The 12282-nt window shown below is 36.2% G+C and overlaps 1 protein-coding gene and 1 pseudogene across 6 annotated transcripts in view; one reads left to right on the forward strand and one right to left on the reverse strand.

The window, feature by feature from the left end:
* The window catches only part of Iqcg (IQ motif containing G), a 48129-nt gene that overhangs the window by 34106 nt on the left and 1741 nt on the right, over window positions 1-12282 (forward strand). For 5 of the 6 annotated variants that reach the window (XM_048794241.1, XM_048794240.1, XM_048794239.1 and 2 more), the window contains 4 exons: window positions 312-473; window positions 1200-1274; window positions 10416-10547; window positions 11600-11701. In XM_048794241.1, the coding sequence (XP_048650198.1) occupies window positions 312-473; window positions 1200-1274; window positions 10416-10547; window positions 11600-11701 (471 nt within the window). The remainder of the gene's footprint in view (window positions 1-311; window positions 474-1199; window positions 1275-10415; window positions 10548-11599; window positions 11702-12282) is intronic. The other variant, XM_048794242.1, reaches the window with a different exon arrangement.
* LOC107143193 lies at window positions 7679-8383 on the reverse strand (annotated as a pseudogene).

Below are 12282 nucleotides of genomic sequence, written 5' to 3' on the forward strand. Positions count from 1 at the left end.
TATATATATTAGTTGTTAATGGACACAGTACATTCACTTTATCTATTTTTATGTGGATTGAACCCAGTGCCTCACGTGTGCCAGTCCAGCACTCTACCACTAAGCCACAACCCCAGCCCTGCTGCTTCACTCTTCTTGCCAAGGATTGCTTTAGCTATTCTGGGTCTCTTATTTTTCCAAATGAATTTCATATTGCTTTTTCTAGTTCTATGAAGAATGTCATTTGGATTTTAATAGGAATTGCATTAAATCTGTATAACACTTTTGATAGTATATATTTTTAATTTAGAAACCTGGTCTTTTCTCTTAAGAGACGGAATGAATATATTGCTCACCTCAAAGACCAACTGCAAGAGATGAAGGCAAAAACCAACTTGGAGAATCTCTACATGAAAAGAAACACTGAACTTCAGATTTCCCAGACCCAGAAAAAATGTAACAAAACAGAGGAACTCTTGTTGGAAGAGATTGAGGTAATTACTGCTACATTAGGAAAAACAGATTGGTTGAGGTTGTAGCAAAATGGTAGAGCACTTGCCTAGCATGCACCAGGACCTGGGTTCAATCCCCCACTCACAGACAACCATTTGAATTGTCATTCCTGGTATAGTCTCACCCAAGAAAGGAAGGGGCAGAGGTAATTTTCTTCCATCTCCACAACCCTTAGGGTTGAAATTAAAGACTAAACAAGGTTTTGAATATTTGCAAGTAGAGATTCTGATGGGTAGACCTTTATTTGAGAGGAAAGGCTGGGTAAGTTAAAGGAATAGCCAGCAGGCCAGAAGGAGGAATAGCCATTACTAGCAGGTACAAGGATTCCTTGTTCTGAGACCTCTACTAATGGGGAGAGGTCACTTCCCATGTGGTGTTTCCAACCCTGTCAACACACTTTTCTGGGCCTAAAAAACTTGTGTCCTTGAAGCATTGTTTTTCTCTTTAAATTGACATCACTTTCCATTTTATTCTGGGGCCCTTGTATGTACCTGGCACAATGCTAGGACATGGCTCTGCGTTGTTTGTGAACTCGAATGGAGTTGAGTGGAACCAAATTGCAGCTCTGGAGCAGTGCATTAACATTTCTGGGATCCCTGCTGGAAAAAGAATCCTGAACTGCTACTCTGGAGCTGCAGTCACCTGAAAACTTCTGATTTCCAACCTTGCCAGACAGAATTCCTGATATGTGATTCTTGTTTTTCTAGAAATTAAGAATGAAAACTGAAGAAGAGAACCGAATTCATATGGAGATTGAAATGTTCCTTAGAAAAGAACAACAGGTAAGTCACCAAAATGATTTTATCCCCTGATTAAATTTTTTTTTCACTTTAAAAGAGCAAAAAGCTTTTAGTAAGGGAGGAAAAATCAACCATAATTTTAGCAGTCTAATGAATGAACTATAGCTTATATATCCTTACAGAGTTACCCACCAGAACAGTTATTTTTTTTGTTCTTCTTTTTTAAAATTTATTGGTTCTTTTTTAGTTATTCATGACAGTAGAATCCTTTTTGATAATAATTATACAAGCATAGAATATTCTAATTTGGGTCGCATTCTTGTGGATGTACATGATGGTGGGCTTCACTCTATTGTTTTCATATATGTATATGAAAAAATTATCTCAGATTCATTCCACTGTTGAATAGTTATTTTATATACCTCTAATTTGAGGACAGGTAAAATTTTGTCTCTTGCCTTTATAATTTAACTTATATAAGAAACTCTGTTTCTTGTTTCTATAATGCTTTGTAGTCATAATTTTAAAATAATGTTTTTTAATTTTTTAAATTATAAAAACAACATTCTCAATTGAGGGAAGTTTTCTTTTTTTAAGTTACCAATTGTTTTTTCATTCATTTTGTTTATGTTATTACAGTCTCTCTTTTTAAAATTTTTAAAATTTGTTCTAATTAGTTATATATAACAGAAGAATGCATTTTGACACATTGTACACAAATGGAGCACAACTTCTCCTTCCTCTGGCTGCACATGTTGTAGAGTCACACCAGTGTTGTAATCATACATGTATGTAGACACAGGATGATAATGTGTGTCTCATTCCACTGTCCTTCCCATCCCCATACCCTCTGCCCTCATCTCACTCCCTTCTGCACAATCCAAAGTTCTTTCATTCTCCCCCCACCCCCATTATGGATCAGTATCTGCTTATCTGAGAAAACATTAGGCCTTTTTTTTTTTTTGGTATTTGCTTATTACGCTTAGCATGATATTCTCCAGCTCCATCCATATATCTGTAAATGCCATAATCTCATTCTTCTTTAAGGCTGAGTAATACTCCATTGTGTATATGTACCACATTTTCTTTATCCATTCATCTGTTGAAGAGCATCTAGGTTGGTTCCGTAGCTTAGCTATTTCAAATTCTAAAAACATTGATGTGGCTGCATCACTATAGTATGCTGATTTTAAGTCATTTGGGTATAAATCAAGGAGTGGGATAGCTGGGTCAAATGGTGGTTCCATTCCTAGTTTTATAATTGTATATATAATTGTATAACTTTATAATTGTATATAATTGTTTTATAGATGTATAATTGGAATAGACGTACTTTCAGGCCATTATGATAGTAAGGGCCAAGTGGGAATCCTGGGACTTTCTTTTCTTACCAATATATTAAAGGCATTGCTGCAACCCTGATGGAACCGTAGATTAGTGATAACATCAAGAACTTGAAGCTGGGCGTGGTGTCGCATGCCTATAATCCCAGTGGCTTGGGAGGCTGAGACAGGAGGATTCCAAGTTCAAACCCAGCCTCAGTAAAAGCAAGGCGCTAAGCAACTCAGTGAGACCCTGTCTCTAAATAAAATACCAAATAGGGCTGGGGATGTGGCTCAGTGTCAAGTGTCCCTGAATTCAATCCCTGCTACAAGAAAAAAAATACAAAAAAACTTGAAAGAAGCAGGAGTGATGATGCTTAACACACCCCCATTTGACTCATCTGTTTGGCTTGGGTAGAAGTTGAATGGATCTTGGAAAATGACAAGTAATCAAGTAGTGATGTTGCTTGTAACTACTATTCACACGTAGTATCTTTACTGGGACAAATCTTCAATGGCTCCTGGTACTTGGTATGAAAGTTGTTAACCTGATCAAGGCCCCTGTCTCCAAACCAGTTTGAAATCAACCACAACAACAAAATGCACACACACACAAATAACAACAACAACAACAAAGTCACCACCAGGAACAGTTTGCTTTCACTTGGCAGGGCCAATGGTACACCTTTATAGTCTGTCTTCAGGATTATGTCAATTATTCTGTTCTCTTCTGTAATGGCCTACATAGAGATTGCCCACTTTGACTTTTCACAAAACATGGCGTAGCCCACTGTATTAATGACATTATGCTGATTGTATCTGATGAACAAGGAGTAGCAAGAGTTTAGATGACTTTTAGTAAGACATGAACTAGAAGGTGGGAGATAAACTCCATTTCTGGTACCAATTCTGCATCTTTAATGATCCATTCAGATGACAGAAACCATACCAATAATTTGAACAAAGAAAGTTTAACTAAAGAGTTGTGAGCTATTAATAAGGACTGGCTATTAGGAAGGGATTAAAAAAACTCTAAAGAACGCCCTATGAGCTGGGTATGGGTGGCCTAATACCTGTAATTCTAGCTACACTATATGGGAGGATCACAAGTTTGAAGGTAGCCTGGGCAACATAGTGAAAGCCCATCATAAATAAATAAATAGACAAAAAATAAACCACCCTATGACTGATGGACAGTATCCAAGGAAGGAATAAACTTGGGAGGGTGGGGAGAGGAGGATCCTTCCCAATGTTATGATTCAGACCTTATTGGGGAGAGTGTGGCTGTGACCCCCTGGATAGCAGAGAAGCTTGTTGGGTTGCTCTAGTCTGAGCCAGTCACATTTGCAGAATAAACCTAGTGAGCAGGCAACTATGGACTTTGCTAAAAGTTCTTTTTTTTTTTTTTAATATTTTTTAGTTGCCAATGGACCTTTATTTTATTTCTTTATATGTGGTGCTAAGAATCGAACCTAGTACCTCACACATGCTAGGCAAGTGCTCTACCACTGAGCCACAGCCCCAGCCCCATGCTAAAAGTTGTTTTGTTTTTTTTTTAAGAATCAGATGAATACTCAATTATGAGATTTTTTTTTCTTTTTCATCCATCGTAATCATGTTTTTTTCATATATTTGCTGAAGTTGAGTCATGTATTTAAATTTTTTTTAAGTTACAGATGTATACAATACCTTTGTTTTATTTTATTTTATGGTACCGGGGATTGAACTTAGGGGCACTAGATCACTGAGACACATCCCCAACCCTATTTTGTATTTTTATTTAGAGACAGGGTCTCACTGAGTTGCTTAGCACCTCACCGTTGCTGAGGCTGTTATCTGGAACTTGTCATCCTTCTGTCTCAGCCTCCCAAGTCGCTGGGATTATAGGTGTGTGCCACCTTGCCGGCTTTGTTTTATTTTTATTTATTTTTATGTGGTGCTGAGGATCAAACCCAGGGCCTTACATGTGCCAGGCAAGAGCTCTACCACTGAGCCAAACCCCAGCCCCTGAGGTTGCATTATCTTTAAACTCTTGAGAGCAGCCATAGCTGGTCATAGTGTATCTATCTGACATGCAGTAATGCTACTGGTGGTATCAGTAAAACATGTTGGTGAACGGGTATCATTATGTGTTCAACCATATAGGATGAGCAGTGTGCCCTAGGTACCCAGAAAAGCATTCCAAAGCCTTGGAGAAACTAGACTTCCCGTCGGGTCCTCTAGCACCCTCTGCTGACAAAGTTAAACATTTTGCTAGGTGGCAGAAAAATGTTTAGGATCATCCAGTTTCACAGGGCAAGGCAGTGGAAGATGAATTTGGAATTGAGAGGCAACATACTGATAACAGCACAAATGGGGAATGTTTTCCTTTTATCATTAAGGATGAGGTTTACTCTGTAGGTTCCTGGTATATAAATTTTATTAAGGAAGTTTCTTGCTAACATTTTTTATTTTTTAAAATCAATGAATAGTCAATTTTATGAGATGACTTTTTTCATCCATTGAGATAATTTATTTTCCCTTTAACAGGTTAATAAAGTAAAAACACATTAATATATTTACTGATGATGACTCATGTTTACTTTTTTTGGATAAACCTTACCTGGTAATAATTTAATATAGTTAATATATTAATATATAATAAATTAATACATTTAATAATAGACCTTTAGAATTGATTTATAGACTAGATTTCTTTTTTGCTATTAGAGTTATATTGCTATTAGAGTTATATTAGCTTGGCAGTGCAAGGTGGAAGTTTTCTACCTTTTTATGCTCTGAAATTTAAAATATAAATGGAACAAAACAGATTATACAGTCCTTAAAGCTTGGTAAAATTCAAACAATTTTTTTAGGATCTCTCTCTTTTTATCTTTTCTTGATATCTTTTTTTAAGGGGGGAGGTATTTGTCTGCCTTTTCAGTTTTTTAAAAAAAAATATTATTCATCTCTCTGTTAGGTCGGAAGTCGCCACCAAGTTGCTGCCACTGACCTAACATTCTCCACTTACCAAATCTCTTTCTCTCTTCTCTCTCTCTTTTAAAGATATGTCACCAATGACTGGTATCTTTATTTATTTAAAAAGGTTTTTATTTTTTATTTGCCAATGGACTTTATTTTATTCATTTATTCACATGTGGTGCTGAGAATCAAACCCAGTGCCTCAGCCATGTGCGGCAAGGGCTCTACCACTGAGCCACAACCTCAGCCCACCTAATATCTTGTTTTTATTTTGGTGCTGGGGATTGAACCCAGGGCCTTGTGCATGCAAGGGAAGCATTCTACAAAAAAACTAAGCTGCATCTCCAGGTTTTTTGTTTTTGTTTTGATACGGGGTATTGAACCCAGGGTGTTTAACCACTCAGCTACATTCCCAGTCCATTTTATTTTTTTGTTTTGAGACAGTGTTTCACTAAGTTCCTGAGGATGACCTCACACTTTTGACTCTTCTGCCTTAGCTTCCTGAGTTGCTGTGATTGGAGTTGTGTGCCACCATGTCTGGCTTTGAGTAATTTTTTGTAACTTGTCTTCCAAAAACACCTGATTTTAAGTGTTTTCAAGCTGTGCTCTACAGTCTCTTGCAAGTTTTAAATTTCCTCTATTTCTGTAGTTATGTTTTTCATCTTAAAAAATTTTGTTTCTTTTCTCCCTTTGTCTTACTGAAACTTACCACAGGTTTGCCATTTTATTGGTCTTAGCAAAAGACTGGCTTTTTCTTTTATTGAGCAGATTTTTTTTTTCCTTGTTACATTGGTTTTGGCTTTAATTTTAAGTAAATTTCTTATACCTCCTTTGAGCTTATGTTGCTAATCTTTGTTGTTTCCTAAACACTTAATTTGTTTTCAAATTTTATTATTTTCTAGTAAATGCATGTAAAGCAATATATTTTTAATAAAACAATATATTTTCTGAGTACTGTTTGACTGTAGTTGATGGGTTTTGAAATAATCTTTACATTATCATTCCTTTACAAATGATTTGTAGTTCACAATTTTCTAGTTGTCTTTAGCATAAGTTTTTATTTAAAGAGATGTTTCTCTCTTTTTTTGAATTTTTTAAATATTTATTTTTTAGTTTAGCAGTGTATGTGGTGCTATCTTCATGGTGCTGAGGATCGAACCTGGGCCGCACACTGGCGCGCTACCGCTTGAGCCACATCCCCAGTCCCTAAAGGGATGTTTCTTAAATGTCCAAGTAGATGGAGATGGCAAGGGAGGAGTGCAGATTTTCTGTTACTCACAAAAACCTTAGATGTTTGTGCTGTGAATCTCACCACACCCAGTTGATGTCTTGGATTGTGTCTCCTAATGTAAAGTGTAAATTTGCTTCTTGGAATTTATTGAGCTTTCATTTGGGCTTAGTACATGCTTATGTGACTATTCTATGGGTACTTGAAAAGAATGTGTATTCTCTGTTCGGTTCTAAATTTCTTTTAGTCTAGCTGTCAAATGCTTCATATTACTTATTTTGGTCTACTTGAGCTATTGATTTCAGCTTCCTAAGATAATTGTGGATCTATCAGTTTTTCCATGTGTTGGATCATTTTCACTTTCTAATATTCCAAAATATTATTAGAATATGAACACTCATAACTATAATATTTTTAAATTAAAAAAATTTTTTTGGTGATACTGGGGATTGAACCCAGAGGTCATCTAACACTGAGCCAAACACCCAGCCCTTTTTATTTTGAGACAGGGTCTTGCTAAATTGCCAAAACCAGCCTTGAACTTGTGATCTCCCTGTCTTTTAGCCTCCTAAATAGTTGGGATTACAGGCATGCACCACCATATCCAATTTATAATATCTTCTTGTTTTTTATTATACATTTTTGTTGGTGCATTATAGTTGTACATTGTACATAATGGTGGGAATTTTTTTGTACAAATTCGTACATGCACACAATATATATAATTAGGCCAGTGTCACTCCCCAGCACTTCCCCCAACTCCCCTCTTCCTCCTCCATTATCCCTTTGCTCTGTTCTAATCTTCCCTTTTCATGGGGAATCCCCCCCCAATCCTTTCCCTTTTCCTTCCCTAGCTTCCACATGAAAGAAAACATATGATTCTTTTTTTATAAGTTTTTAATATTTATATTTTTAGTTGTAGGTGGACACAATATCTTTATTTTATTTTTATGTGGTGCTGAGGATTGAACCCAGTGCCTCGTGCAAGCTAGGCGAGTGCTCTACAACTGAGCCACAACCCCAGCCCCTGATTCTTTTTTAAAAAATGAGTTTATAAAAGAATGTTCTTAAGAAGGCAACAACTTTTGATTTGCCATTAAAAAAAGTTATGTTTCTTTATGCTATATAACAATGGTAATGTAAGAGAATATAGTTACAAGCTTCTTTTTGTTGGAATTCTCTCATAGTACAGTACAGTGTAATCATTTATGCAATGCTAGAATAAATTTTAAAAAAGTCTCTTCTTTGCTTCTCTTCAAAAAATGATGAATAATAACAGAAGATGGCCTGAAAAAGTCCATTTTTTTCTATTTATTCTGTAGTACTGGAGCCAGTATTTTTACCATCACAGGCTACAATTTCACTTTATCCATTTTAATAAGTTCTGTCACCTCTCTGAATTCAACATCATGCAATACAAAAGTCTGCACATTATCGCAGAATCTGTATGTATTTACAGAACCTCTGAAATTGACTCTGTTCCTGACCCTCTGAGCCAATGATAATTTATAGCCTTATCAAACTGAAGCAGAACTTGAAGGGCAAGTTGGGGGGGTGATCTGTTGAGACTATATAAGCTCATCTAGGCTCTCCTGAAGACTGTTTCCCAAAGTGGTATTTCTGTATAACTAATATGCCATGGCTTCTGAGGAAGAAACTTTTTCTTCAGGTTTGAATTGATGTCAGAAGTGGCACAGCCAGGAGCCTGCCTCAAACATGATTTTATTTATATATGTATAATAAAAAAACAAGAAGATATTATAAATTGGATATGGTGATACATGCCTATAATCCCAACTATTTAGGAGGCTAAAAGATCACAAGTTCAATAATATATTATATACATACATTATATATATAATTTGTTGATGGACCTTTATTCATTTATTTATATGCGGTGCTGAGAATCAAACCCAGTGCCTCACATGCGTGAGGCAAGTGCTCTACTACTGAACCTCAACTCCAGCCCTCAAACATGATTTTTGACCTTAACATAACTGTCCCTAGTTCTATCCATTGTCCTGCAAATTACATAGTTCCATTTTTATTTATGGCTGAATAAAACTCCATTGTAAATATCTACCACATTTTCTTTGTTCATTCATCCATTGACAGACACCGAGGCTGATTCCATAGTTTGGTTATTGTGAATTGTGCTTCTATAAACATAGACATGCATGTATCATTTTAATATGATGATTTTAATTCTTTAGGATAAATACTAAGGAGTGGTATAGCTGGGTCATGTGGTGGTTCCACGCCTAGTCTTTTTGAGAAACCTCCATACTGATTCCATAGTAATTGTACTAATGTACAATCCTGTTAGGATTGCCTTAGGCCTGAGCCTAAGCAACTCCATTTTAAAAACTTCATTTTAAAAGACCTGCAGGCACACTCACAGAGCCCTCCAGTATGCCCTCAGGCAAGTTACTTCCCCTCACTCTGATAACAGAGTGAAGCCCCTGGCAGGCTGTCCTCGCCTGATAAGAGGAAAAGGCAAGAAGGTCAGGGTGGAGACCACCAGACCAGTTGGTGGTAAATGATGTCACTGAAAAGTCCGGTGGTAGCTGATAAGGATTGAAAGGGGGGGGGTCAAAAGCCCCCAAATTTAGTGTACATCATAGAGCAAATAAGCAGGGATTCAGCCAGCCGAAACAAGGATGCACTTTTATTTCCTTGCCTAATTGCTCTGGCTAGAATTTCTACCACTATATTAAATAGGAGTAGTGTGAGTGGACAAAGTTGGTTTTATCTCAGAGATGCAAGGATGGTTTAACATATGTAGATCAATAAGTGTAATTCATCACATAAATACAAGTTCAGGACAAAATCACCTAATCTCTAAAGAGATACAGAGAAAGTGTTTGACAAAAATTCAACACCTATTCATGATAAAAACACTGAAGAAACTAGGAATAGAAGAAACCTATCTCAACATCATAAAGGGTTTAATGAAAAACTCAAAGCCAACTTCATAGTAAATGGGGGAAAACTGAAAGCATTTCCTTTAAAATCTGGGGAAAGACAAGGATGTGTCCACTCTTAGTATCTAACTGGTGGCAAATAGCTTAAATATACATTTTCTGTTTCTTATACATATCTCTTTCATTTTCTTTTGCAACAGTGCATCTTTGAATACCTTTCAGAAATGAGGTATCATCTTTCCATCACATTTCAATGCTAGGTTCTAGGTATATTATCTTAGACTCATATTCATTTCTTTTAGAATTTTGAAGACATTGCAGTCTTCTTGACTATTATTTAGTGCTGTCAGTCAAAAAGACATCTGATGTCATTCTTTATCCTAGAGAATTTGCTACTTACTTTTTTCTTTTTCACTTCAACTTCCCTTTCCCAGATATCAGGAACGTCCTCCTTCTATTTTTAATCGAATATACAATAAAGTGCACAAATATTGAGAGCATGATTTTACATTTACATATATTCACCCATGTAACCACCAGCTAGATTCAGAGAAACAGCATCCCAGAGGTCTCCCTCATGCCGCATTTCCAAACAATAAAGCATCCATCCCCAGATAAGTAACCATTGTTCTATTTTCTGTCACTATAGAAAAGTTATTTTTTTCTTGAATCTCATATAAATGACATCATAAAGTATATACTGTTTTGTATCTGGTAGAAACCATGTTTTAATGTTCTTTCCAAATAGAAACTTGAGGAGAAACTGGAATTCTGGATGGAAAAATTTGATAAAGACACAGAAATGAAACAGAATGAATTAAATGCTCTCAAGGCTGCAAAGGCCAGTGACTTAACACACCTTCAAGACCTAGCGAAGATGGTAAGGAAGAAGTGGACAGGTGGTCCGAGAAGTGGTGGTAGCTAAGCTACAGTAGTTGGGGATGCTTTTTTTTTTGGTCAGGTAGAGGTATGCATGTAAACTGGGTAGGACTGTCCTTAGAGGATGATGATGGTAATAACAGCTAGTATTTGTATAGTGCTTACTCCGTTTCAGGCACTGTTGTGGCTGTCTTAAATACAACTTGCTTAAACCCCACAACTCTGCAAAATATATAGATATTGTACTATTACTTCTACTTTATGGTTTCTGAAGACAATTTATAACTGATTTCTTTTTTTTAAAAAATTTTTTGTCTTAATTGGTTACACATGACAGTACAATGACCTTGACATATCATACATTTGAATCACATGGGATACAATCTCATTTTTCTGAGTATACAGAAATCATATTGGTCATGCATTCACATATATACACACAGTAATAATAATGTCTGTTTCATTCTACTATCCTTCCTATCTCCCCAACCCCTCCCCTCCCCTCCCATCACTTATCTCTACCTAATCTAGGGTAACGCTATTCTTTTTTTCCCCCTTCACATCTTCATACATGTATTTTGTATAACAATGAGGGTCTCCTTCCACCATCCATGCAGTTCCTTTTTTCCCTCCCTTTCCCTCCCACCCCTCTTCCCTATGTAGAGGTAATCTTCTCATGCTCTTCCTCTCTTCCCCATTTTGAATTTCTCTGATTTCTAAAAAGCTTTCTTACGTTTTTATTAATGAGTGTAGAGGTTCCTAAACTTCTCTTTTAAAAGAGCCATTTGAATATGCATATTATACCATTTAAAAAAAAACCTCATTATTTTGAGGTCACTATTTACACATTTGAGTTAATTATTATTTCACTTTTCTGAAAGATTTTTAAATTTAAAATATCAAACTGAAAAAAATTTAATGTAAATATCCTAAGAATCTAGGAAGTTTTTTTCCTTTGGTTTATGTTTAGATCTTTTAAAAGTACAGAGTTGACTGGGCCAATAGCTTAGTCAAGACCATACTGTAACATATGATTAATGTCTGCTTTTGTAGATAAGGGAATATGAACAGGTCATCATTGAAGATCGTATAGAAAAGGAGAAGACCAGGAAGAAGATAGAACAGGATGAATTGGAATTGAGGAGTGCCATAAAGGTAGAAAACTGTAGTTAGCATTTTGGGGTCATGTCAGTGCCATAGCTGGTGTAGGAATGAAAGCATTCTCATCCATTATCAAATACACAGCAGCTTTCTATGGAACAGATCTGAAGAGAAACAAGGCTTTTTGTTCTTATTAGAATTTGTCAACAGTCCATAGAGCAGAACAGGGAGACAGGTGACTTAGAAAAGGACACACCACAGCTCTTACTCTAGGGCAAAAGAGATAGGTGGTTGGCAGTGGGAGCAAAACCTAGATCCACAGGGCAAATTTGGGAATACTACTTCTAACCAAAACCAGTTCTTGACACAGTGATTCTTTTGAATCGCCTATTGTTTCTCAAAAGATGTTTTTAAATAAGCAGAGACTATTTGCTATGTTCTGATATAAGCTGCTTTCAAAAAAAGAGATAAGCAGGTTAGAGAAGAGATATTTTAGTTATATATGAACTGTTAGTAATGACAAAATTAGAAGGTCACAGATTCTGGGAAATATTTTCAAGAAAACTGTAATATAAAAATATGATCAGCTGGACTGAAACTGCTGTCTGGAGAATCATCCATCTCTCTGAAAGAGG

The sequence above is a fragment of the Marmota marmota genome, unplaced genomic scaffold, assembly GCF_001458135.2.
Source record: "Marmota marmota marmota unplaced genomic scaffold, marMar, whole genome shotgun sequence".
Lineage (NCBI taxonomy): Eukaryota > Metazoa > Chordata > Mammalia > Rodentia > Sciuridae > Marmota > Marmota marmota.